This window comes from Larus michahellis, chromosome 19 (genome assembly GCF_964199755.1).
Source record: "Larus michahellis chromosome 19, bLarMic1.1, whole genome shotgun sequence".
In the NCBI taxonomy this organism is placed as follows: Eukaryota; Metazoa; Chordata; class Aves; order Charadriiformes; family Laridae; genus Larus; species Larus michahellis.
This window is the reverse complement of record NC_133914.1, coordinates 6436728-6460302: the sequence shown is the minus strand read 5'-3', so window position 1 is coordinate 6460302 and position 23575 is coordinate 6436728. Positions and strand designations below refer to the sequence as shown.

The window sequence follows — 23575 nt, the reverse complement described above, 5'->3', positions numbered from 1 at the left end:
GAGCCTCGCCGGGCTCTTTTGTGCCTCTTCGCCTGGCGCTTTGCAATGCAGCAGGAGGTGGGGACGTTTGTTTGTGTGTTTGGTTTTTGTTTTGTTTTTTTTTTTCTCTTCCATCTCCCCGGGGGTAAAAAGCGGAGCGTGCTGGGAGATGAGGTGTTAGCAACAATTTACGTTGGGAGGTTTGCTATTTTTCATGCCAGCCCTGGCTCGGGGATATTTATTGTGTGGTTGGGTAGGATCTGGCACTAATCCATTGAAGAATTGGGATAAAAAAATGACGGTAGAGACAGACGATCCCAAGGAGGAGGAAGAGATGCTGTTTGAAGAGCTGAGCCTGGTCCAGGCTACCTGGACCCGGGGGTTCGTTATATTCCTTGAGTGATGATTAAATACTCATGAGCGTACGTGTCCGAACGCAGGTTTTGGGATGCGCCCGCATCCAGCCCGGCTTCTCGCAGCGTTGCCTGCGTTGGCAGCGGAGAATCGATACAAAGCCAGAATAATTGCCACTCTTCGGTAAATGTTAATGATTATTTTACTTGCATAAAATAACCGGCCTATTAAATCAAAATGCACTGGGGTTTAGGCAGCTGTTATTCGGGGGCTTAATTAATCTGGGAAAGAATGAAGTTACAGGAAATAACTGGTTGCTGCCCGCCTGAACTCACAGCACATATTACGAGTGGGATCTCTGCCGGCCACGAGCATCAGCCCCCCAGTTTCCACCAGCACCCTGTCCCCCCCCAGACTCCAGCCATGCCAGGGCACTGCCTTAGAAGAAAGCCCAGCGTCCTCGGCTTTGCCATGGGCGTCTCCATCTCAAGCAGCTTCGGTGGTCTCGAGCATCAGCCCTCGGGCAAAAACTTGGCCAGGGCTCACCATGCTGGGACATCGAGGTCTTTTCCCAAAGCAGCGGGTCCTGGTGACACGGAGGTGCTGTCTGGAGCAGCGTTCCGACAGGTTTATTTTTAACTTGCAGCCTTGGATGGAAGAGTGGAAATTCAGTGATTTTTTTTTATTTTTATATTTTTTTTTTTGCAGTGGGAAAAGAATTGTGGAGTCTTTAAGGTTCAGAAACAATGTTTTCATTCCAACTTTATGTGCGAGTTAGTATTATTTCAACTGTTTGTAGTATCACTAAATCATGTGTTGGGATGAGTTATTAAGGTTTTCTATATAAAATACCAGAAAAGTGCTTTCAAGGGGTGATTAATTGAAAATATCCCATGGAAAATACCGTAGAAATAATCGCCGCTTTTCCTGCGATGTGTTCTCAGTTTAAATGTGTTTTCCTGGAGAAAACCGGCTTTCAGCCCCTGATGAATTGCTGACCCTGGCTGCGTCCTTCCAAGCTTTCCAAGGCGGCCAGATTCAGCGTCTCCCTTGGAGGAGAGGACACGCGCCGGGTCACTTGCTGCCATCGCCACTTGCATCGCTCCATGGCAAGGGCAGGCTCCTGCCCACCTTGTCCTCTCCCCTCGCCCTTGCAGCGCGCGGGGGCGCGGGGCTGCTGCTGGCAGCAGGGGGTTTGGGCTCCCCAAAGCTGGCCCACTGGGTTGAGGTGCTTCGGCTTTCTGGTTTGGCTCTTTGTTTTTCAAGCAGGATGGGCAGGGAATGGGACGCAGAGACAAGAAACACGTGCGTGGTACCAACGGGATGGGATGGCGAGCTGGTCCTCGTGCTCGCCTGCACCACCCAGTCCCCTTCTCCAGGCTGCTTTCACGCTGATTCAATCTTCCTTTTCCTCTTTAACTGCCCACCCGCTGGGATGTGGAGCAGACTGCTCCCTTGTGTCCCTCCCGATGCTCTCCACATGCGTCCCTTCCCCTGCCTTGGCCCCATCTCGTACCCCGGAGCTGTGCCGGAGGCTGCTGGATGGCTGTGGTCATCTGTATGGCGGGATAAAATCCCCCCTGTCCCCAGCTTGCCGTGCCAGGTCTCCCTGCAGCACGCGTAGTGCCGGGGGCTGCGGCCAGACGCGTGGGCTCCACGGGCTGCGATGCTTTCCTGGGGTTCGCGTCACCTCTGGGGGTGCTCTGCTCTCCCTGTGCGCTGCCAGGGAGCCTTAGACATGTGCCAGGGAAGGATTTTACCACCGAGCTTTGTTCCCCGTTACTGCATCCCGAGCTCCGAGCACGAATCACGCCTGTGTCCTGGCTGCCTTAGAAACCACCAAATTTAATCCTTTTTTATTTCCTTTCTGGTTCCTTCAGGGAAAACTCCGACCTTCTGTCCACAGCCAGGAGGGCCAGAAACATCCACAGCCTTTGGTCCCTTCCACCAGCCAGACTGGGGCAGATAACTCCCAGCCAGGGCTGCTGCGGCGGCGGGGGAGGGATTCTCTGACCCTCCGCAAAGTCCCACAGACAGCGGATGCGGGGACTCAAGCCATGATTTCTCCCCTGGCCCAGATGGTTCCCCTGGGAGCTCCTCTGTGCTTTCGGAGATGGCTCTTGTCCCCTTCTCCCCCCTTAGCCCACCCCATGGCACCCCCGGGGAAGCGGACCCCAGACCCGGCTTGGGTGGATGCGCTGGAGGACACCACCCATCGCCCCGCACCAGCCATGGATGCGTCGCCATGGAGGAGGCGGTTTCTATGGCGACCGTTGCTATGCCGATGGCTACCGGAGAAGGGCCTGAGAGCATCCCGGGGAGGTTCACCAGCCTCTCCCCGTGGTTAAAGATGGATTGATTTAGAAGGCTCCCTTCCTCCCGGTGTGAAAGGCAGACACTCCGCCGTGAATATCGCTTTTGCAACGGCAGCACATTTTGGGTTTAATGTTCGGGGCAGGTTTGGAGAATTTGAAGAATCACGGCAAAAACCTTGCCAGGGAGTGGGAACACCCTAAAAAATACAACACCCTTCTCCTCCCTGCCTAGGGAAGGAGGGACGTGAAAGAAAGGGTGTGCAGGGGATTTTGGAAGACCTGAACCAACTGGTCCCCGTCCCCCAGGACGCAGCTGAAGATGCCGAGGGGTCTGTAGGAGCACGTTTGTACCCTACACAGAGGTGACGGGCAGGTCCCCTCTGCGTCTTGGTTTCCCCCATCTTTTAAGTCCCCAAATCCTCTGGTGTATGTGGAGAGCTGCTTGTGGCGGCGGGGCTGAGTGTGTCAGTGGGACCCTTTTCCCGAGCTTTACATTTTTTTCACCTGTAAAATGATGTCACCCGCCTTGGTAAAGGGAGAGGAGAGGGAGGGACGGGCCATCCGCTGTGCTGGGGTGGGTTACATGCGCATAGATGATGGAGAGGGACTGAAGCCTCTCTAATCTCCCTGCTCAGCTCTGGTGGTGCTGGGCCAAAGGGCCTGAGCTCTCGCTCGCTTTCCAAGGCTCTTAGCACCGGATTTGGGTGTGATTTGCGCTGCCGCGGCCCCTTGGCTGCCATTCCCGGCTGGTCCAGCCAAGCGGAGGCATCAAAGGGGACAGCGTGTGGCCGGGTGGGTGGCATCTCCTGCCGATGTCGCTCAGCCCCGCGGCTCCTGCGGGAGCAAAAGGGTCCTTGGACCAAGTGGGGGATGTTTTCTTATCCGAGCTTGATGTAGTGACTGTGTCACCTCCAGAGCTGCCGACATCCAAGTCCTTTGGGGTCTGGCACCGATTTGGGGTCATTTTGAGCACTGGAGGAATGTTTATTGAAATTTGACTTTCTGGCTCTGCCCTAGGGAGACTGCTTTGCATTGGGGCTTGCTTTTATAGCAGCAGATCTGTGACCTTTTCCGGATGTCGGAGGAGTAGAAATCAGGCAGGCGATTGGGGTGTGGATGGTGCCAGAGCTGGATCCTGGCCCAGGCTGCCCCCATGGCTGGGATGGCAGTGACCAGCTCATGGGCTGAGCCACGGGGATGTGACACGAGCAGTTCCCCTTCTGCAGGACAGTCCTGAGCGTGGCCCAGCAGAGACCCAGCACCGTGCAGGGCACATTGAAACCTTTCCGCTCCTTTTCGCCTCCCGTGGACTTGGACACCACCAAAGGCGATGCAGCCCCCCCATGTCCAGCTGGCGTCTTGGGCCCCAGTGCCTCCAGCAGCTTTGCCTTGACCCCTGGTTTAATTTCCCTAATGAAGCCCGGCCGGGGGGAAGCAGGGCTGAGCCGGCTAACGAAACCCCCTGCCAGGAGCCATTAGCCAGGAAGTTGTAATTGCAGGGATGGGAACTGCTGTCCCTTGGCTCGAGCTGGCTAATTGTTGGCCCTGGGCATCCCGCTGTGGACAGGGCAGGGGCTGGCATGGGGCTGGGGGGCAGTGGGGCCAGGATGAGCATCGCGCTGCGTTTTCCTCCCTGCCCGGAGAAGCCTCTGCCCGCTGGGCCCAGCTTTGCCTGAGGCACCCGGAGAGGGTGGCACAGAGGCCCTGGGTATCCTGCGAGTGGGTCTCCCCATCCCGACCGCGGGAGAAGATTCATCAAGGGTGAGGATGCGGCTTGTGCGACTCCCGGCCCCAGGCAGGCAGGAAATTCGTGCCGTGGAAAACCCTCTCTTGGGGTTGGCAATCCTCAGCCGTTGCACAGGCTTCGCAGCCCGACACTGGGGTTCCCACTGGGGTAGCAGCCCCGTCCCTCCTGTCACGGGGTGGGGACAGTTCGTGACACCATCCCTGGGGACCAGGGGTTGCAAGGGACGCATCCAGCACACCCAGGGGATCCTGTCACGGGGTGGGGACAGGTCATGACACCATCCCTGGGGACCAGGGATTGCAAGGGACAGATCCAGCATGCCCAGAAGATCCTGCCATGGCACAGGGACAGTTCATGACACCATCCCTGGGGACCAGGGATTGCAAGGGACGGATCCAGCACACCCAGGGCAACCCGCCAGCGGGCTCCCTCCAACCTTGCCCTGACCGCGCGGAACCTGCTGTGTCAAGGATAAAGTCAGGGTGAAGTTTCTCTTTTTGGGACAAATCCAGCCAGCTGCGTCTTTGCTGCGGTGCAGGCTGTGACGGATGGGGAGGCAGCCGCAGGTCGGGAGGTGGGAGCTGCCGTCCTGCGTGATTTGTGATTTCCCGGGCTGGCAAAATCACCGTTCCTTTCTGCTCCATCCCAGCTGTGCAAGGGGGAGCAGCCCCCTCGATGCTGGGGGGAGGCTGGGAGTCGTGCACGGCTGCGGGGCTTGGTGCACTTGGAGTATTAACGATCTAAGCAGCAGTAAATCCAAATAAACACCGACTGTTCCCAAGATTTATTGCATGAGCCTGACCTAATACCATCAGGGCTGCAGCTGGGGCAGCTTGGCCAGGAGGAGGTTTACGTCAGTGCCTTGGGAGTGGAGCAGCATGGGGGCTTTTTTGGGAACAGCCGTGTCCCAAACACCCCCCTCCCTCCGCAGCGGGAACACCTGGAGACGTTTCACAAGTCTTTATCAATAAATCTTTGTGAAGGTTGATGGGCTGGCGCTGTGCTCGCTGCAGTCAGGGGGTCCCCCCCCATGCCTGGTCCTGGCTGTGGGGTTATTTTAGGGTAGATGCAATCCTAGGATGAAGGATGCTGGAGGGGAGCAAAGGGGTTGCCCAGCATCCATTGCTGTTTGCCGTGGTTTTGTGCCACCAGCTCCCCCTGCACACGGGAGCAGCTCGGGAGCAGCCTCTGGAGACTTGCGGACAAGCAAGAGAAGGGAAACTCTCTGCCACCCCACTTGAGTCCCCGTTTCACCTCCCCTGAGCAGCGGGAACGCTGCAGCTTTGTCAATATTGCCGTGCAACAGCAGCGTGGTGCCCGGTCGTGCGGGAGCTGGTATTACACGCACTGAGCTGGCCAGGCAGCAGCTGGAGCCGGGCTGCTGGCGGGCTGCCCCGTGCCGCGGGCTGCCGGCATCCCTCTTCAGTGTAAACTCCACCGATCGCCGCCGATCCTCTGGAATCCACTTAGGGCAAAACCCGGCTGAGAACATCTCTGCTCTCCTGCGGGCTGGCGCGTGAGGGGCAGGCGTGGGCGAGCCGTCTCTCACGTCGAGGGAGTTGTCTCTGGGGAGTGAGTTTTGGCCCTGCGAGGTGTTTTATTGCTGTGAAGTTGTTCCTGCTACAGTCAGCAGCTCCGGGAGATGGATCCCCCTGGGGCTGTGGCACGGATCCGGTTTCCTCAACCTGGAGGGAGCGATGGTGTCTGCACAGTGAGGGGGGTGTGGATTTGGGGAGGAGACAGACCCACAGAAAGGGTTTCTAGCTCCAGACCTCTGCGTCATGTCAGGGAGCCACGTGCTGCAGGTTGGAGCACAGCGTGGGTCGGAGACCCTCGGAGGATCCTGGGGGTGGGCAGTGGTGCCGGGGGACTCCTCCCCGGCCACATGCCGAGCAGGGGGTGCTGGACTCGGTGACTGACTGAGCGAAATATGGGGGTGTTATTCTCATGGGAAGGTTTGCTTTTGGATTTGGGACCGGGCAGTTCTCACCGGTGAGGTCTGGGAGCTGCCCTTACACAGTCGTCTCCGTCATCTCCAGGATATTCCCAGTGACTTGATCACCTTGGGGCTGCTGGTACCAAACCCTGGCTGCAAACAGCACCCACAGCCACCAAAGTTTGCTTTAATTCAACGTTCCTGTCCTCCTTATTCTCAGCTGACTTGGGGTCATTGCAGCGGGATGGGAGCACGTTGCATGTACCCGTTTGCCCTCGCTGCATCGCTCCAGGCTCTTCTCCTGGGCAGAACAGATCCAGGACAGGCACTGAGTTCTGCTGAGTCTCTCCACCCCATGGGATGGATGGATGGATGGATGGATGGATGGATGGATGGATGGATCCATGGGTGGATGGATCCATGGGTGGATGGAAGGAGGGCTGGCTGGCTGGCTGGCTGGATCTATAGATCTATGGATGGATGGATCCATGGGTGGATGGATCCATGGGTGGATGAACAGGGACTGGCATGGCACGCTGGCGCCATGCACTTCCATTTTCATTTCCCCATCCAAGCATGGGGAGCCAGGGAGTCGGCGGCTGGACCTGCCTCGTCTGGTTCCAATTTGCGGGAGAAACAGGCTTAATGGAGCTGGGCCATGTGGCTCCCATTATGGCAAGGTCACGCGGAGAGAATCCAGCCTTCGGGGAGCTCACCCAGGTTAGCTGGCAGGGGTGAGGGTTGGTCTGGGGAGCGCCTGTGCGGTGGCCTCCTCGTTTTTTGGTGAGCCTCAATATTTTTGGTGTAATAATAATAATAATAATAATAATCAAAAAGCAAACAAAAGTAACTCAAAATGTTTATTGCTCCCATCCCTCAAACCTTGCAATTTTTCCTTGCCCTCCCATCAGTTTTGGAGGCCTGTCTCATAATTTATGGGCTCCTATGGGTGGTGCACCCCATCAGCCTTCAAAAGACACTGAACTAGCCCCTGTGTGTCCCTTGGGATCTCCTGGTCCTTGGCTTCCCTGCACAGAGAAGTCCTGGATGGACTGTTTCAGAGTGGGTGAGCTCCGTAGCTTTGTCCTACCGACCCAGGAGGGACATTGGCCCAAAGGTTTTGGAGTCAGTGCTGGGGAGTCATGGAAAACTTGCACGGTGAAACCAAAGGTGGTTCTTGGGATTTTTTACTTCTATCCACTGCCTTCCCCTTGGGCTACAGCAGATCCCACCCGGGCACCTATTCATTATTGCATTTTATTTATTTTCTTGTTGCACATTGGTTTATAGGTAAGACATCACTTATTTAGCAAAATCAATTGCACTGATCCTTGGTGCATCAGTATTTCCCTACTTTTTATCTTCTCCAGGAGTTGGAGCCCTCCATAGATCCTCCATAAATCAGGACAAAGGATTATTTGAAATCATTTGGCAACATCAAGCTCATCGAGCTTGTCACCCATTGGTGACGCCTTGATTTCCAAGGAGGGAAGGCAAGCTCCTGCCTTGCAGGGATGTGTCCCCCTCACTCTTGGCTCCCTCCTGCCTCTGTCACATCTCTCCTGGTCCCTCTTCTCCAGGCTGTTTCCTCAGCACCATGGCCATTGCTGGGCTTCCCAGCACCTCTGCAGGGTTAGTCAGCACTGACACCCACATTCAGAGCACACGTCTCCCCTCCTCAGCCCTGTGCTGCAGTGGGGTTCGGCCTCTGTGGCTCAGCAAGGGGCTGCTCGATTCCCAGTTCCCTGGGGATTAATTCTGGTAGATAACAGACTTCTTCAGGGAGCTGCTGGTGACCGTGGATTTGAAACTCCAGAATAGGGCATTATCTTGGGGGCAAAGACTGAATCATCCCAGTGATCTGGAAGGTTTGTGGCACATTGGAGACCGGCGGGGTATAACCAGTGGCTGCGGTGATAAGGGAGAGCTGGAGATAAAGGAGTAGATCCAGCCAGAAAAAGCTCAGCCGCGCTTTCAGGAGAGACAGACACTTAAAAGCCCAACTCCCCTTGACCTTCCCGAGAGATTTATGTCCTCAGGAATGTGCTCACGCTGTCACCCTGGGTGTATGACACAAGTGGTACATCAGTGACGATGTAGGCAGGGTTTGGGCAGGAGACATCTCCTTGGCTTGGGCACCACGGCAGCAATCACCTCGCAGCCCCTGGCAAGCGTCCTCCTGCCTTCCAGGCCGCCGGGTTGTCTCTCCCTCGCCAGCTGATGGGCTCCAGGAGAAGAGATGTGGGGGCAAAATGTGAGTTAAAAGTCCCCAATTTCTATGCCACGGGGCCTTCTGACTTTTCAAAGCTCCTTTTTGTTCCAATCTGGAATGAAAACAAAGAAACTCGAAGTTTTGTCAAGAGGTAAAATGCTAGAATAGGTGAAGGGGACCCTTCAACCCCTTTCTTTTAAATTTAAGCACTAACCTGGCTTGTTACATCTTGAAACATCTGATGCTATCTTGCAGATCAAAGTCGCCTTGTTTGGGTTGTAATGAAGTGTCAAACTGTTTCCTTGCAACACAAACAGGAGACACTTTGATCTGCAAAACAAGACGTTTAAGAGCCCTACTAGCAAGGGCTCTTCGAGTTTTAGCAGCACTGTAAAGCGGTGGAATATTTGAAGTCTGATATTGTTTCATATTGAGACTTTCCAAGTTATGGCAGCTGATAGTGCGTGTTACTGTCACACCTGTGCCCGGAATCACATGAAAATCATCTAAACCAAAACAATAACGAGCTGGAGAACAAAATCGTTATTTTTTTTTCTAACAGCACTCAAAAGCAGTTGTTGGTTTTTCCCCCCCCGCCCCGCTTTTCCAGAGGGCTTGTTTCCATGGGAAATGTTATCGGAGTCAATGTGAGCTCTCCACAAAATGTCAGCTTGTCTGAAAGATTTGCAGCAGCAAATTGTATTGGGGAAGAAAAAAACCCCCACGATTCTGGATGGTTGAGCTGGATAAGCGCTGCCTGCACTCCTGCTCCCTTGGTCTTGCTTTTCCCTGGCCCGTTTAACCTGTGCATCGTCCCGCAAGAGCGCTCTGGGGGTGTCTCTGCAGGCACCGGTCTTGATTTGTCAGGCTGGAGCTGCTCACGCGTCTCTCCCCGCTTGGCTGCAGGCTCAGCGCTGGCGCAACGAGAACTACGAGAGGCCCGTGGACCTGGAGGGCTCCGGGGACGATGACCCCTTTGGGGATGATGAACTGGACGATGTCTACTCGGGCTCCGGCTCGGGGTGTAAGTAGCTGTGGGGTTCCTGAGGGAGGGTCCCTGGGGAACCTAGCCAAGGGTTTCGGTGGGACTGGAGAGGGGCTTGCCATGGGATGTGAGAGTGGGGATCCTCGTTATCCATCTCCAGAGCTTCCCTCCTGCCCTCTCCTAGACAAAAACAAAGGGAACTGTCCCAAAGATTGGGCTCAAGTGACTCCATGTCCCATTTCGGTCTCTGGTCCTACTGGGCAGGATTAGCCCTTCCCCAGCACAATAGCACGTGCCATGTTACATGTTCATTGACCCCAGGGAGGGGCTTTGGCCACCACATGGGAATTTGCAGCCGTTGGTTTCTGCTGAGCCTGGAACCAGTCCATGCTTATGGTTTTTTTCGGGGTGAGGCCAGGTGGGTGCCAGCCCTGGGAAGCGCTGGGCCAGCAGCAGCTTCACTCTTTGCTCTTCTCATGCTGTTTCAGATTTCGAGCAGGAGTCGGGGCTTGAGACGGCAGTGAGCCTCACCACAGACACGTCGGTCACGCTCCCCACCACGGCAGCCGTGCTGCCCATCACCTCAGTGCAGCCTGTGGCAACCCCTTTTGAACCATTCCCTGCTGAGTACACCACCCCCGAGCAGACAACCAGCGTCTTGTATATCCCCAGGATGACAGAGACTCCAGTGATCCCCAGTTGGAAAGCAACCACCACCAGTACCACTGCCAGTGACTCCCCTACCACCACGACTGCCACCACCACCACCACCACAGCCACCACCACCACAACCACTGCGGCTACGACCACCACCAGCACCACCATGGCCACTGCCAAGCCCACCACCGTCCGGAGGTTCCTCCCGCCCGTTGTCACCAAGGCAGCCACCACCCGGGCCACTACCTTGGAGACACCCACCACCGCCGTCCTCAAAACCAGCGCACCAACAGAGGCGGCCACGTCACGGCTCGTCCCCACCAGCACGACCAAGCCCAGGTCCCTGCCAAAACCAAGCACCTCCAGGACTGCAGACCTCACAGAAAAAAGCACTGCCTTGCCATCCAGTCCTGCCACGCTGCCGCCCACAGAAGCCCCCCAGGTAGGAGGCAGCAGCCCTTCTTACCTGCTAAAGGGCTCGTGGGCCTTGTTTGAAGCCAAGCGGTGGTGATGGGAAGCCTTTGGGGTAGATACATCCTGAACCAGTTGCTCAGAGGAAGGTCAAGCCAGGTTGGGCTCTTCCCAGCTCTACGGACAGTGGAACATCTAGGGAGCTGGGGAGGGGAGATTAAAGGGTGGGGGGTTTAGCATGGGCAGACCATGGTGATAGGACTGTCACAAGAGCTGATGGGGGCGCCCAGGGGTGTGCCACGTGCCCCCAGCTCTGCCTTGCCCAGCTGCTCCAGAGCAGTTTCCCCGGGCGGGAGGGAAGCAGGGCTGGGGGGTACCACCGTCCCACGGGAAAAGAGCAGCTTTCCTCTGGGTTTGGTGTCTGGGCTCATCGTACCATTTCTCAATTTGCAGCCCATCAATGGGAGGCTCAAACCTCCACAATTGCAGCTTGACGGTGCATTTCCAGCCCGTCGGGTGTCCTAAGCAGGGGATTTAATCCGCTGATCCATCTCTCATTCAGAGCCCCTCGGGGGCCCTTTGAAAACCGCTTTGACTGAAAGGTGGAGTGATTTGTCTAAACTAGTCCCTCTTTTCTGTGTACGTATATGTATGTATAGCGCTCTGGGCTCTCCCTGACCTTCAATTAATCTCTGTCACAAAAACGCGTGCTTGTGGGAAGCAGTGAGCCATGCGCTCGCGCCGGGGGCGGCGTGACATGGAGAGGGCTCCTGCTCGCCCTCCCCGGCTTCGGCCCGTTGAGCTCTTTGCCCATCCCCGTTTGTAACATCCGGAGGCAGGCATGGAGGGAGCTGTTTGCCCCGCGAAGGAGGGACCACAGGGAGGTTTTGCTTGGGGATGCTCAGTGTGGTCCAGCTCAGCATGTGGACACGTAGCAGGTCAGACTGCTGGGACAAGGGGGAAGGTCAGGGGGGATTTTGCGCCCGAGGGAGCTGCAGGTGTGGGGATGTGAAGGAGGCAATAGGTCAGGGCTGGGCTGGAGGGGGATGGAATGGCTCATCTGCCCAGCCCCTGTTTGCTATACAGGCTGGGTTAGGCTCCTTGACAAGGGGCTTGGTCAGGGACCACGGCAGGGAGCTGGGCTGGCTCCATGTCCTGGGTGAGAAGGACCCATCTTCCTGCTCCTGCCCTGTGGCCCAGGGCTGCAACCGTAAGAGCAGGTTGAAGGGAGAAAAGCGAGAGGGAAGGGACCCCCCTGGGGCTCATCCAATGGCATCCAATCCTTCCCCTTGCTATGTTGCTATAGCACAAACCATTGCATCACTTCACGTCTAGCCAGGAGGCATCTGTGTGATGTTTCAGCCAGCCATCGGTCTACACTGGGGATAGAGAGCCCAGATGTGGGTCTGGGATGTGGGGGTCTCTTTAGGGGAAGCTACAGGGAACAGGTGAGTGTTTGTGCATCTCAAGGGCACCTGGGATGGGGACAGACAAGAATGGTCCAGCTCAGCCACAGTGGCCTCAGCCTTTTTGTGACCATCAAGACGTGGGTTTGTGTTGCTTGCTGCAATATAACTGTCCACTTTAGTGACACAGGGAAGGGACACACTAACATTACCCCTATGTTCCCTGCTGAGAGGCCCACCCTGTCATTGCTACTGTGATGTCCTTCCTCTGGACACATCAGAGCTGCTGGAGGTGGGAACCACCCTTTGGTCCTTGTCCCCTGCTCCACCTTGTCCTTTCTCCCAGATGGAGCCAGGGGAGGTAACGACAGTCCTCGACAACGAGCTGGAGGTCCCAGTCAGCAGCGGCCCCAGCGGGGACTTTGAGATCCGGGAGGAGGAAGAGACAACTCGTCCCGACCTCGGTAATGAGGTGATGGCCGTGGTGACACCGCCGTCGGGACCTGGGCTGGGCAAGAACGCGGAGCCGGGGCTCATCGACAACACGATAGACTCGGGCAACTCAGCCGCTCAGCTCCCCCAGAAAAACATCCTGGAGAGGAAAGAAGTGTTGATAGGTGAGACCTGAGGGCTTGTGGGAGAAGAGCTGGCATGTCTGGGGGAGGACAGACAGCTGGGCTGTCCATGGCCCAGGAGAGGAGCTGGTCTTTGGCAGGCCATTGGGGTGGTGTTGAGCCTGGAATAACACACACTCACCTACCAAAATAGCTCCAGAGCCTGTGCTGGGGGGTTTCCAGGGGTCTTCACGTTTTTGCCAGGAGAGTGAAGAGCTATGCACGTTTTGCATTTGCTAAGATGGGTTTCAAGGGAAAAAAATAGGATGCCAGCGTAAAGATGTGCTACGGTGCTGGCTCAATAGCACCCGGCCACCTCTGACCGCAGGGGAGGAGAGAGGTGCCCTGGGAGGGCCACTTGTCCCAGCCAGAGAGACATCAGAGATGGGGGAGAGGTGTCAGTGTCCCACCACCAGCAAAAGGGAGCTGAAGGTGATGGCACAGCAAAGCAGCTATTCTTCTGCTGGTCTTTGGCTGAACATGGTGGATGCTGGCAGGCACCCAAATGAGCAGCTCCTTGAGGGACTTTCTGCACCCTCCTTGCATGAGTTTACAGCCCACGCAGGGACCTCTGTCTGTGCCCGAGCTGCCTCGTGCCAGTCCATCACCCATCGTGCAGCTGTAGAGTAGATGCCTTTGGGTCCTACCTACCCTTCAGCACCTCTGCACTTGGGAGCTTGTTGAAGCTCCTTGAATCCCACGATTGCGTTAGCTCCTCACCTTCATTTTCAGTTCTCTCAACCGTAGATTTCAGGAGGAAAGTTGCTCGCAAACTTGCAAAGCGCAAAACCAAGCCGGGATCCCAAATAATCCCCCCCAAAATTCTTTGCGCTGAAAGCCAGGCTGGGGCTGCGGGGCGGCACTGACGGCCGTGCCACTTCTCTGTGTTGCAGCGGTGATCGTGGGCGGCGTGGTGGGAGCCCTCTTCGCTGCCTTCCTGGTCATGCTGCTCATCTACCGGATGAAGAAGAAGGACGAAGGCAGTTACACGCTGGAGGAGCCCAAACAAGCCAACGTGACGTACCAGAAGCCCGACAAGCAGGAGGAGTTTTACGCGTAGAAGAAGAGCCCGGCGTGCCTCGCACTCCCTCCCTCCCCGCTCCAAACTCTCCCTCCTCTACTTCATCCAGTCTCTCTCTTTCTCTCTCACTCTCTCTCTCTTTTTTGGATCAGACTGTGAATTTAAAAAGCAAAACCCGCAATAGCTAAAGGAGAAAACACATCTTCGGCATGATGAAAAATTCAAGTGCCCCAGAGCATCGCCGAGTTCGGACCGAGTACCGCTGGCCTTTCTGCAGCGGGAGGGACGGGGCAAGGAGCCAACGCCAAGGAACCCGTGCCCAGGGAGCGTCCCAGCGAGCGTGGGACGGGGCGGTCAGGCTGCCGACGGCTACAGGAGGTCACTGGGCTTTTCCCACCAACACAACGGACTCTGAGATCCGGACACCTTCTACCAGCCCTGGGGCACAGGGGGGTTGGTTTGGATTTGTCTTCCTTTTTATTTTTTTTTTTTTTCCCTTTGGAAAGGAGGGAGGTTTCTCTCCCTCTCTCTTGTTTTTTTTTTTTTTTTGTTTTGTTTTGTTTTGTTTTTTTTTCCAGTGGGGTTGGTTGCTTTGCAGGTTTTACCTTGCTCCCTGCTTCTGTTTGAAGAGAGGATGCAACTCTCAAATACGCTTTGAACCTTGAAAAAAAGCACAAGGGGCTGGAATACCTGATGCCCCAGGGTTTGCTCTTGGAGTGGGGAAAAGCAAATAAACACAAACTTGGCCAGTATGCTGGAAACGATCTCTTTAGATCACCACTTCGGAGAGCTCGCGGAGCAGCAAGAAGACATGTTGGGGTATCTCATGCTGCTCCCCTCCTGCCACCACCTCGCTTCACTGCATCGCTGTGCACGGCCAGAGACCTTAAATCGATAGAAACAGCGTGTTGCCGGCCGCTGAGGGGTTTGGTTGAGAAGTGACCTTGCTTTTGCTGGGTTTTCACTGTGACCAATAAAACTCAGCTTGCGCAGTCCGACCGACAGCACTGGTTTTAAAACGGAGTGGGATGTTGCGTGGTGGGGAGTTGGTAAGGGAGAGGAGTTGGAAATGGAGAAGCTAAATCCTCTCCCCGGTTCCTCCAGCTGGGATAACATCTCACAAAGCTCAACAAGGCGTGAGAGGCAGTGTAAGAAAAGAATTGCAAAGCAGAGGCAATGCCCTGTCCCCTCGGGGGTCGAGCAGGGGTCCCCGCCGGGCCACTGGCACCCAGAAGGTGAGGAAGGTGAGGCAGACCGGTGGCTTTCCACCGGCCAGCCCCAGGGCAGGTTGGCTGCTACATCTCTTTTGCAAGACCCAGGATTGATGGTTTTGTGTTTCTTTTGTTGTTGCTTAAATTCCAGTATAACCCACAGGGCACCCAGGAGCCTGAGAGCAAAAGATGCTGGAAGCCATCATCACCCAAGTGCGGTGGTTTCCCCTCTGAGGCTGCCTAAGGTTCAGAGCAGCAGGATCTGATCCAGAGCCCAACCGTGCCTTCTAGAAAGGCTAGAATTTTTGGAGCAAGCTCTCTGCACAGAAAAGTCAATTAGATATTTCAATGAGTTGGCTTTTAATTAGCTGAAGCGCTGTTTGCGATGCCGTCAAGGAGCTTTGTTTTCATGATGGTTGTGATCTTGATGGTGTCCCATGGAGACCTTGGCTTTGCTCTTCGAGCAATTTAAACAGGAAAATGGAAAAAAAAAATCAGTTGCTTTGACTCTGTTGCATCCTGAATTAACCTGCACAGACACAGTGACACTTTGTCCCCTCAGGGTGTTAGTGGATATAGGGATTTATGACACTGGTGGAGGCTACAAGACAGCAGCGCTTCTTTATGTTAGGAATTTGAGAGGCCAAATGCATATTTTATATATATATATATATATATATATATATACACACTCACATACATACACAGTTATATATATATATGAAATGAAATCCCTGTAAATTTTCATTGCACTGCATATGGCGGCTGGATGGGACTTTGTGGTTGTGAAGACGTGAGGTTTGGGCTATGCTCCCCTGGGGTGCGCAGTGTAGGGACTGCGACCCAAACCGCCCACCCTGGTTTTACTTCGGGGTAGGGCGCAGAGCCCTGGCGCGCAGGCCGGCTCTAAAAATCCCCGTTTTAGAGAAGTCAGCCTCAAAACCGTCTCATCGTTTTGGTTCTCGTAGTTTGGAGAAGACGGTCCTGTTGGGTCTCTTGGATGGCGATGCCGAAAGGCAGATAGTGTAGCGTGTGTGTACCCGCTGCTTGGGTCCCTCCCGGCCGTGGAGGATGAGGATGCTGTGAAGGAGGGACCACACGTCTGAAGAAGGCTGGTGTCAACCTGGCTCCAAAGGCTGCTTTCTCCGACCTGCTCCAAAGGGAGGGTTTCAACTCATGGTTTTGATGGGTTTGGGGTTTATTTTTGGCCCCGTTGAGACTAGACGAAGGGCCCTAGCTGCTGGGGTGTGGCAGAAATCAAATCTCTTCATGATTCGATGAGTTGGGCGCAGCAAGCATCAAGGCCACCCAAAACCACCATCTTTTTGAAAAACGTGGACTTAATCTTTTGAGCTTGCATTAAAAAAAAACAACCTCCCAGCTTAATCTTTTAAATGCTGCTTTTCTTAGCTGCTTCCCTAATCTTCTTCATTCCGTTTTTTTTCTTTTCCCCATTTAATAGTCTGAAGGTCTATAATACAATTTTTTTTATTCACTCAAGCTTAACCTCGGTTCACTCAGCCGGTGTTAAATTGTAATCCCGGCACTTAAATCCGTTACAGTTTCAGAAGTGAGGAAGGCTGGAAGTGGGAGGGCGAGAGGAGGCTGGGCAGCGCTTCCTCTTGCCGTAATTAAAAGACGACCGCATGTGGAAAAAAAAAAAGGTGAAGGCAATTAAACTGGTGATCAGAATTGACCAGTCTTAATTCATTGTGCGTCTGCTGCTTCCACACGTTTGCTGTATCACTCCCCACCCGGAGAGGGGACATGAGCGGGAGGAGACTGTTTTTTGGGCTTGGAGCCCAACTTTTTTCTCGTGATAAATCATGACAGAGCCTTTCCTGTCACCTCAGCTCCCCAGGACCACCGGGTTAGTTGTTGGAGTTGACGCTTGGAAGAAAAAAAAGCCTTGTCTTTGCTGGAGAAGGGCTGATCTTGTGCCTCCCTTGGAGGGCAAGGAGGTGGTGGGGCGCAGCTGAACGTGGGCTGCGTTGTTTTTGGGAAAGCTCGGCTCCAAAAAAAAATTGCAGAAACCATCGGCGCTCTATTACCAGAGGAAAGGGGATGGGTAAAACCCCAGTGAAACCCAGGTGAAATGATGCTGCCAGGGTCTGGAAGGGGGTTGTGGTGGTGGTGGTGGTGGGCTGCAGCGTGACCAACCCCAAAGCCGGGCACGGCGAACGCGGTGTGTTGCGGCTCCCAGCCCCGTGCCGGGTGACGGTGCCGAGCTCGTGGTTGTGCCGAGGGTGTCCGGAGGCAGATGGTGGGCAGCGGGGCACAGCTGCTCCCTCCAGCAGGCGCTTCTGCGCGGGCACGCGTGTCTCACCACACTCCGGGGCTTTTGAGGGATTCCTGGTGTGAAGATGGATGGGGAAGAGGCGAGAAAACACAGGGGGGGAGCAACAAAAGCATCTTTTCTCAGCTGTTGATTTGGCCGCAGAGCAGGTTTTTGAGGGAAATTAACTCCGATGGTAGCTTGAGCATCTCCCCCATCATCCCCTCCCAAAGCCTGCCAGATTTGGCACCTCGCTCTCTGCAAAAATTCAGCCCCTTCCCCATCCTGCGTGTATCCCTCGTAGTGATACCACCCATGAACGGCTGCAGCCTCCCAGCTGGGGCAGCGCCCAGACCTGCTCGTCCTTCCAGCTGGGCGCCCCGAGGATGCGGGTGGCCCGTGAGGCTGTGGAGGAGGGCTTTTCCACTCGCTTTTCCATTTCTTTTCTGCATGTTTGTGTGCGTGCGCGCGTGACGCACTACAGGAAGACCCTTTGCGGTGCCGGTTTCATAATTTCAGGAGAGCCGCAGTTGCCAGGCGTGAAAGCCGGTGGCGGCTCCTCTCCCAGCTGGGCCGGTTTCCACTCTCCCTCTCTGCCAGGATTTGCAGCAGCCGATGTCTCGGAGGAGAATGGCAAAGGAGCTGGTGACTCCTGGGCCACATAAATAAGGAGGAGGGGGTCAAAGGGAGGGGAGGATCGGAAAATATGCGAGAGCCCAAATGCGGGGCTGGAAGTGGGAGGACAGGAAGGGCAGGGGATGGAGTTGGACCCAGGCTCGGACAGGTTTTGCAGGGCAGGGAGCGAGTTGCCCCTTTCCTCCAAAAATCTCTTTGATATTGGACCTTTCCAAAATCAGCAGCGCTGGGGGGGATCCCGCTGCAAGGAAGGCGACGGCGCTGGGCCGGGTGCGTGCCACGGCGTGCTGGTTTGCCTCCAGATTTCCCATTCCCTCCCCATTTTGCCTGGTGGGTGCTGAAGGTCCCTGTGCAGGGGCTGCTTTGCTCCACGCGAGCTTTGGCTCCTGCTCCCCAGACTCATAATTCAGAGCTATCCCACCCCTGCCATGAGTCACCAGCACGGAGGCTTTAACGGGAACGAAACCATTAGCTAAAAACAAGAATGGATTTTTTTTAATTATTCCTTTCCCCCCAGCCCTCCCGCCTTCAATCATCCCTTTTATGATTACAAGCGTTTCTGGGCTCGGAGGTTTTCTGCGAGGCTCTGGCAGCTCCTAAAGTGACATTGAGTTTTCAACACGGGAAGGTTTATCAGGATAACCGGCGTCTGGCTGGGAGCTTCGCCAGCGGCTCGGCCGGGCTGGGGGCTGCGGCGGGAGGGATGGGTGTGGTATGCGTGTACCTATGTATATATATGTGTATGTAATTAATATATATGTATATATGTATATACGTGTGTGTGCAAAGCACGCACGCGTGCACAGGTTCAATGCAAACTCTGCACCTAAGGAGGATGAGGAGGGTTTATCCGCCGGCGGCGTGGGCTGGACGCAGCAGCCCTCGCACCCCGTCCTCGGCCGGGGGGGCTGCAGGATTTGGCCCCGTGCTGGCGGCTCCTTCCGTCTCTCCCGCTCTTCGCCTGATCGTAGCAAGGGCCTGATCCTGGCCGCCTCAGCACCACGGGGACGGTTGGGGTAAAGGAGCATTTTGCCAACTGCCGCATCCCCGGCCAGAGCCAAAGCGGCTTCGTGCAGGCTCTGGTTTGTCCCACGTACCTTGTGCCTGCAGCTCCGCGGACGTACCCACACCCCATCTCTAGAGAAGTCTCAGCCTGGAGCGTACAAACTCTTTTTTGTGTTTGGTTTTTTTTTTTTGTTTTGTTTGTTTGCTTTATTTTTACCGTTATTTTTATTTGGGCGAAAAGTCACCCTAGGAGACGCCCGTGCAATGCCCGGGTTTATTTTTTCCCCCCACGTTCCAGACGGCTCATCCTCCGCATCTCCAAAGACCTCAAGGGCACCAGTGACTTTACGTGCATCAGCTTCCCCTCTTCTGGGTCCCCCTGGTCTAAGTCATAGAAGTACAGCTGACAATCAAACCAGACAGAACTGCTGACTTTAGAAAAATATGTATCCATTGCCGTTTGATAGAACTACTTTTTAAAATCACATGCTTATCTCTCAACTAACGCTCACCACTGTGTCTCCGGGATAAATCTCCACCCATTGGTTCTTCTGTAAATAAGCCTGAAACATTCTTGTATAAATTAAAAAAAAAAAAAAAAGAAAACAAACAAACAAGCAAGCAAACAAATCCATTGATATACGTCCAAAAAAAATATCCCTTTCCAGAAGATTTAAATAATTCAAAGAAAAAGAAAAGCCCAACAAGTGAGCCCCGCTTCACTTTTTCTTTGGAGCTGGTTTAAATTCCCATCAGGAGAATGAAAAATCTTTAACAATAGAAGAAACTACAGGTGTTTTACCTTTCAATGAATATGGGAGGGAAAAAATGCATGTAAATATTTTTAATAGGAAACATATCTTAAACAGAACCTTTTTTTGTATGTACATAACTCTTCTAGAGTTTAGTACTTAAATTGCTTCATAGTGTCTGTTAAAAAACAAAAATAAAATAAAATAAAATGTTTGTTAATTGTTTTTGTTCTTACTCAATGGCCAAAACTTTAAAAATAATAAAAAAGACTATAAAAATAATCTTTGCCAATGGATCTAGCACTGTAATGGTACTGTCTATTTTTTTTAATTATTTCTGTGCTGTGCCCATTTATAAAAGGAGAAAAAAAATGATAAAATAAAGTCATTTAAACATTGTCTGCCCCGGGCTTTGCCTGCTTTCTTGCTGCGGACTGTGCCTGCCCCCAGGTTTTTGTCATGGCGGTGTGTGATGAAGGTGAAGGGAGAAGATTTTACGTGTTCTCGGGGCTCGATACCATCAGGCGAGGGATGGTGGTTAATTAATGGTTTCCATGGCAACTCTGCAGAGATGCTGAGGAGCTGGCGGCAGCGTGGACCACCCCAGCGCATCCCAACGGTGCCTGCGCTGGACCGCGGGGGAGGTTTGGATGCGGGGCCGGGGGGGGCTGCGAGTGATACGGGTGTATTTAACGGCATGGAGATCCATGGAGCATTTTGGCTGAGCCGCAGCATCCCCACGTCCCACCAGTGTCAGCAGCAAGCTGGAGAAGACGTCCGAGCTGTAAGAGCCATCCCCTCCCAAGCGGGAGGCGGAAGCAGCCTGGGCTGTTGGCCCGGGGTCCCGCTCTCACAGCTCTCCTTTCCAGAGCGATTCCTGGAAGCGAACGTGGTGCGAGATCTGGCAGCGATGCTGTTGGCCTCCGTAAGGAGATACGCGGATGTATTCAACAGGCTCCCGCGTTGCAGAGGCCAGACCTCCGTGGATGCGTCCCGACTGGCAGCAGAAGGCATGGTTTGTACGGCCTCAGGCTGTCTTGAGAGCCAGCCAAGGGCAAATGTTGTGCCCCAGGAGGTTACCAGCGCTATTTCCCCACCCCCACGGTCTGGACCTGCGCCATGTTATGTGCCAGCAAATCTGCACCCACCCCCGGTGATGCTGTACTTGCTGGCATGAATTTCAGGGGACATCACTTTCTTTGGGTTTGGGGGACGTTTTTTGAAGTGGTGCTGGTTGTTATGACCAGCCTGGACCCCGCTTCCCTTACAAAGCTCTGGCTGAAGGTTCTCGTGCTCCATCACCAAGTGCTTCATGCGCTAAAAAATGATTAAACCGCTGCTCAGTACAACCCAATGCTCAGCCTTTAGCAAAGGTCACAGACTGCTACGCTGGACAAACTCTCTCCTTCTTTTGAGGCCAGGTGGCTCAGAAGTACCTCGCTGGATGCTGGTAGCAGAGAAAGCCCCAAATCACCTCCTTTTTTACCCCAACCATCGGCTCTCGGAGCCGGGCAGGTCCCGCTCACCCCCAGCCCCTGGGTACCCCCATCTCTGCTCCCCGCAGCAGCTCTACCTGCCTACAGAAGCAGCTCGGATTGACCGGGGCCACCCATTCAGGTTTTCAAGCTCGTCCCCAAGCCCAGCAATAATGATTCCACTGTGCTGGTGGTCGGGCTACCCCTGCGCTTGGCAGCAGCCGCAGCCAGCTGCCGTTACACGGGAAGTGAGTAACTGCTTGCAGGGAGGTGTTGGTATTCAGGCTGAAGGCTTGAAACAGCCTCTAATTATATCCCCATCCCCATTTCTGGTATATTTTTTATCCCCCTCCGACGGCTGTCATGGGAATGTTCCCTTCACACAGCGCCTTTGCAGACCCCCAGGATTTGGTAGGATAACCCAAAATGGCCCAAGTGGGGCTTTTTTTTTTTTGCAGCAAAAGGGGCTCCCCGTGACTGACTCGTTATAAATCTCTGGGACGTGAGCAGAGCGTCCAAAAATAACACCATAATTGAGACTTCACCTTGCAAATTAACAGGCCAAAGGGGCACTAACCCGGGCTTGGTTCAAAGGGCTTGTAGGCAACTGCACGAGAACAGCCACAACGAACACCTGAGCGTCCAGTGCTGACCATCTGAGCGTCCAGTGCTGACCATGTCGTGGAGACACAGCTGGGAAAGGTCTGCTGATACCAACCCTGAGCTGAAAAGACCATGGAGGGAAACAAGATTGTCACCGCTGTCCTGACTAAACTGTCCCCAAAGCCTTCAAGAGCCAACAGTTGGAGCAACCATTGTTCCCCGCGCTCTAAAAATTGCAAAAGATGCCAACTTTAGAGGTAAAACTAGGACTCCAGATTAACCTAGGCTTGGGGAGGGGAGATCCAGGTTTATACGCACCACCACTGCTTCTTGAAATGGGGATATGAAGGAATAACCTTAGAGCGATAACAGCCACCACCTGAGCTGAAATACAACACTTCCTTCTGGTCAGCTTGAGGAGATTTGTAAAAAATACTGAAATTACTTGTATTAGTACTAATGGGCTTCAGATGGAGTGGGAAAATGCTCTGCTCAGCCTCCGAAGGAAAGGATTAAACAACCGCAAGCCAAAGGGTTAACACTGAGCTTGGCTTTTTAGACACTTTGATGGACTTTCATGGTTGGCTTGCCAATCCTGAGGAGTTGAAAGCTCAAGGCTAATTTAGCCCAGATAATGGCAATGAGTGGTTTAGAGAGGATGGAGGTGGAAGAGGTCCCCAGGTCTGTCCCTGTGATCAGAGGGTGCACAGCGAAGCAGAAAGACAGCAAGGTCAAACCTGATGCCAAGGACCACAGGTTGCAAGGCTCAGCCCCGCCGTCTCACCAAGTCTTCACAGAGAAGCCCAGATGCAGGTGAGAAGCCAAATTGGGAACTAAGGGATGAACAAGCTGTTCAGAGGTAGATCTTTTCAAACAACCTGGACCCAATAAACACCTTAAAAATCCAGCCGAGCTATCCAAAAGCATAAGTTCCCACTGAAGACCTGTGAAAGGACTTCCAAAAAGGTGGGAAAAGAAGAACCAGGGTGGCTTTAAGCTTCCCGGTTTACTTTATAAACTTGAAAATATTGGATGAAATAGTCACACTGCTTGTAAGCACCCTGAAGGTGACAAGGACATCGATCTTGATGAACTTGTCAAGAACTGTCGCGTCAAATCAATCTAGTGTCCTTTTGTGACCAGGACCCTTGCTCTCTGCACTGACACAGACAGGTCCTTGTCTAACATGGTCAGGGCAGTGAGGTTTTGTCGCCGTCTCACAGGGGAACCCTCATCTACATGCGGTTATGGAAGGATGGGTGAAAAACCTGATTGTGAGGTACCCGGGGAGCGGTTATCAGCAGTTCACTGTCAAAATGGACAGATGGATGGAGTGGGCATCCAGACAGGGTCTCTCCTGGGGGCAAGTTAATTCAATATTTTCATTAACAGTTGAATGACAGCATAACATGGATGATTATTAAATTTGCAGACAATACCTTGCTGGAAGGGACAGCAAGTACATCAGAGGACAGGGCTGGAATTCCAAGTGATCTTAATAAATTGGAAAGATATCATAAGGGGAAAAAAATAATCATCTCCATGATCAGCAGAGAGGTCAGTACCACCAGAGGAAAATTCACCATGGTCTATCCTTGTATCCAACACAGAAACCTCAAGAAGGCAATTTGTCCTGCCTGTTTGTTTGCTGAACATAGCAGGGGTCAAGAGATCTTCTTCCAAGCAATTTAATGCATTCCAAAATTTGGGAGATGACATTTATTGAGATGCAAATCAAGGTACTCTGCATCTCTGTGATGCAGAGCCAGCAAAATCACAGCAGACAGCCAGCAGCAGGTGCTCCATGTGCCATGTCCATGCCTGCTCTTCATCCCAGGCCAAGGCAGCACCTGCAGCCGAGTGCTGTCCCCTGTGAGCCACCAGCCCCGAGGTGTCCCAGCTGTCCTTGCCCAGGATGTGTCTGCTGCAAGGACGTGGCTTCTACCCAGCTCAGGGGTAGAGCCCTTTTGGCATCCACCAC

At 53.9% G+C, this 23575-nt stretch overlaps 1 protein-coding gene across 1 annotated transcript in view; it reads left to right on the top strand.

Annotated features, from left to right (window-relative positions):
- Window positions 1-14641, top strand: part of SDC3 (syndecan 3) — a 46984-nt gene extending 32343 nt beyond the window's left edge. Inside the window, exons 2-5 of the mRNA XM_074562876.1 lie at window positions 9450-9567; window positions 10017-10627; window positions 12349-12619; window positions 13510-14641. Of these exons, the coding sequence (XP_074418977.1) occupies window positions 9450-9567; window positions 10017-10627; window positions 12349-12619; window positions 13510-13676 (1167 nt within the window). The 3' untranslated portion in view covers window positions 13677-14641. The remainder of the gene's footprint in view (window positions 1-9449; window positions 9568-10016; window positions 10628-12348; window positions 12620-13509) is intronic.
- Window positions 14642-23575: the final 8934 nt, after the last annotated feature.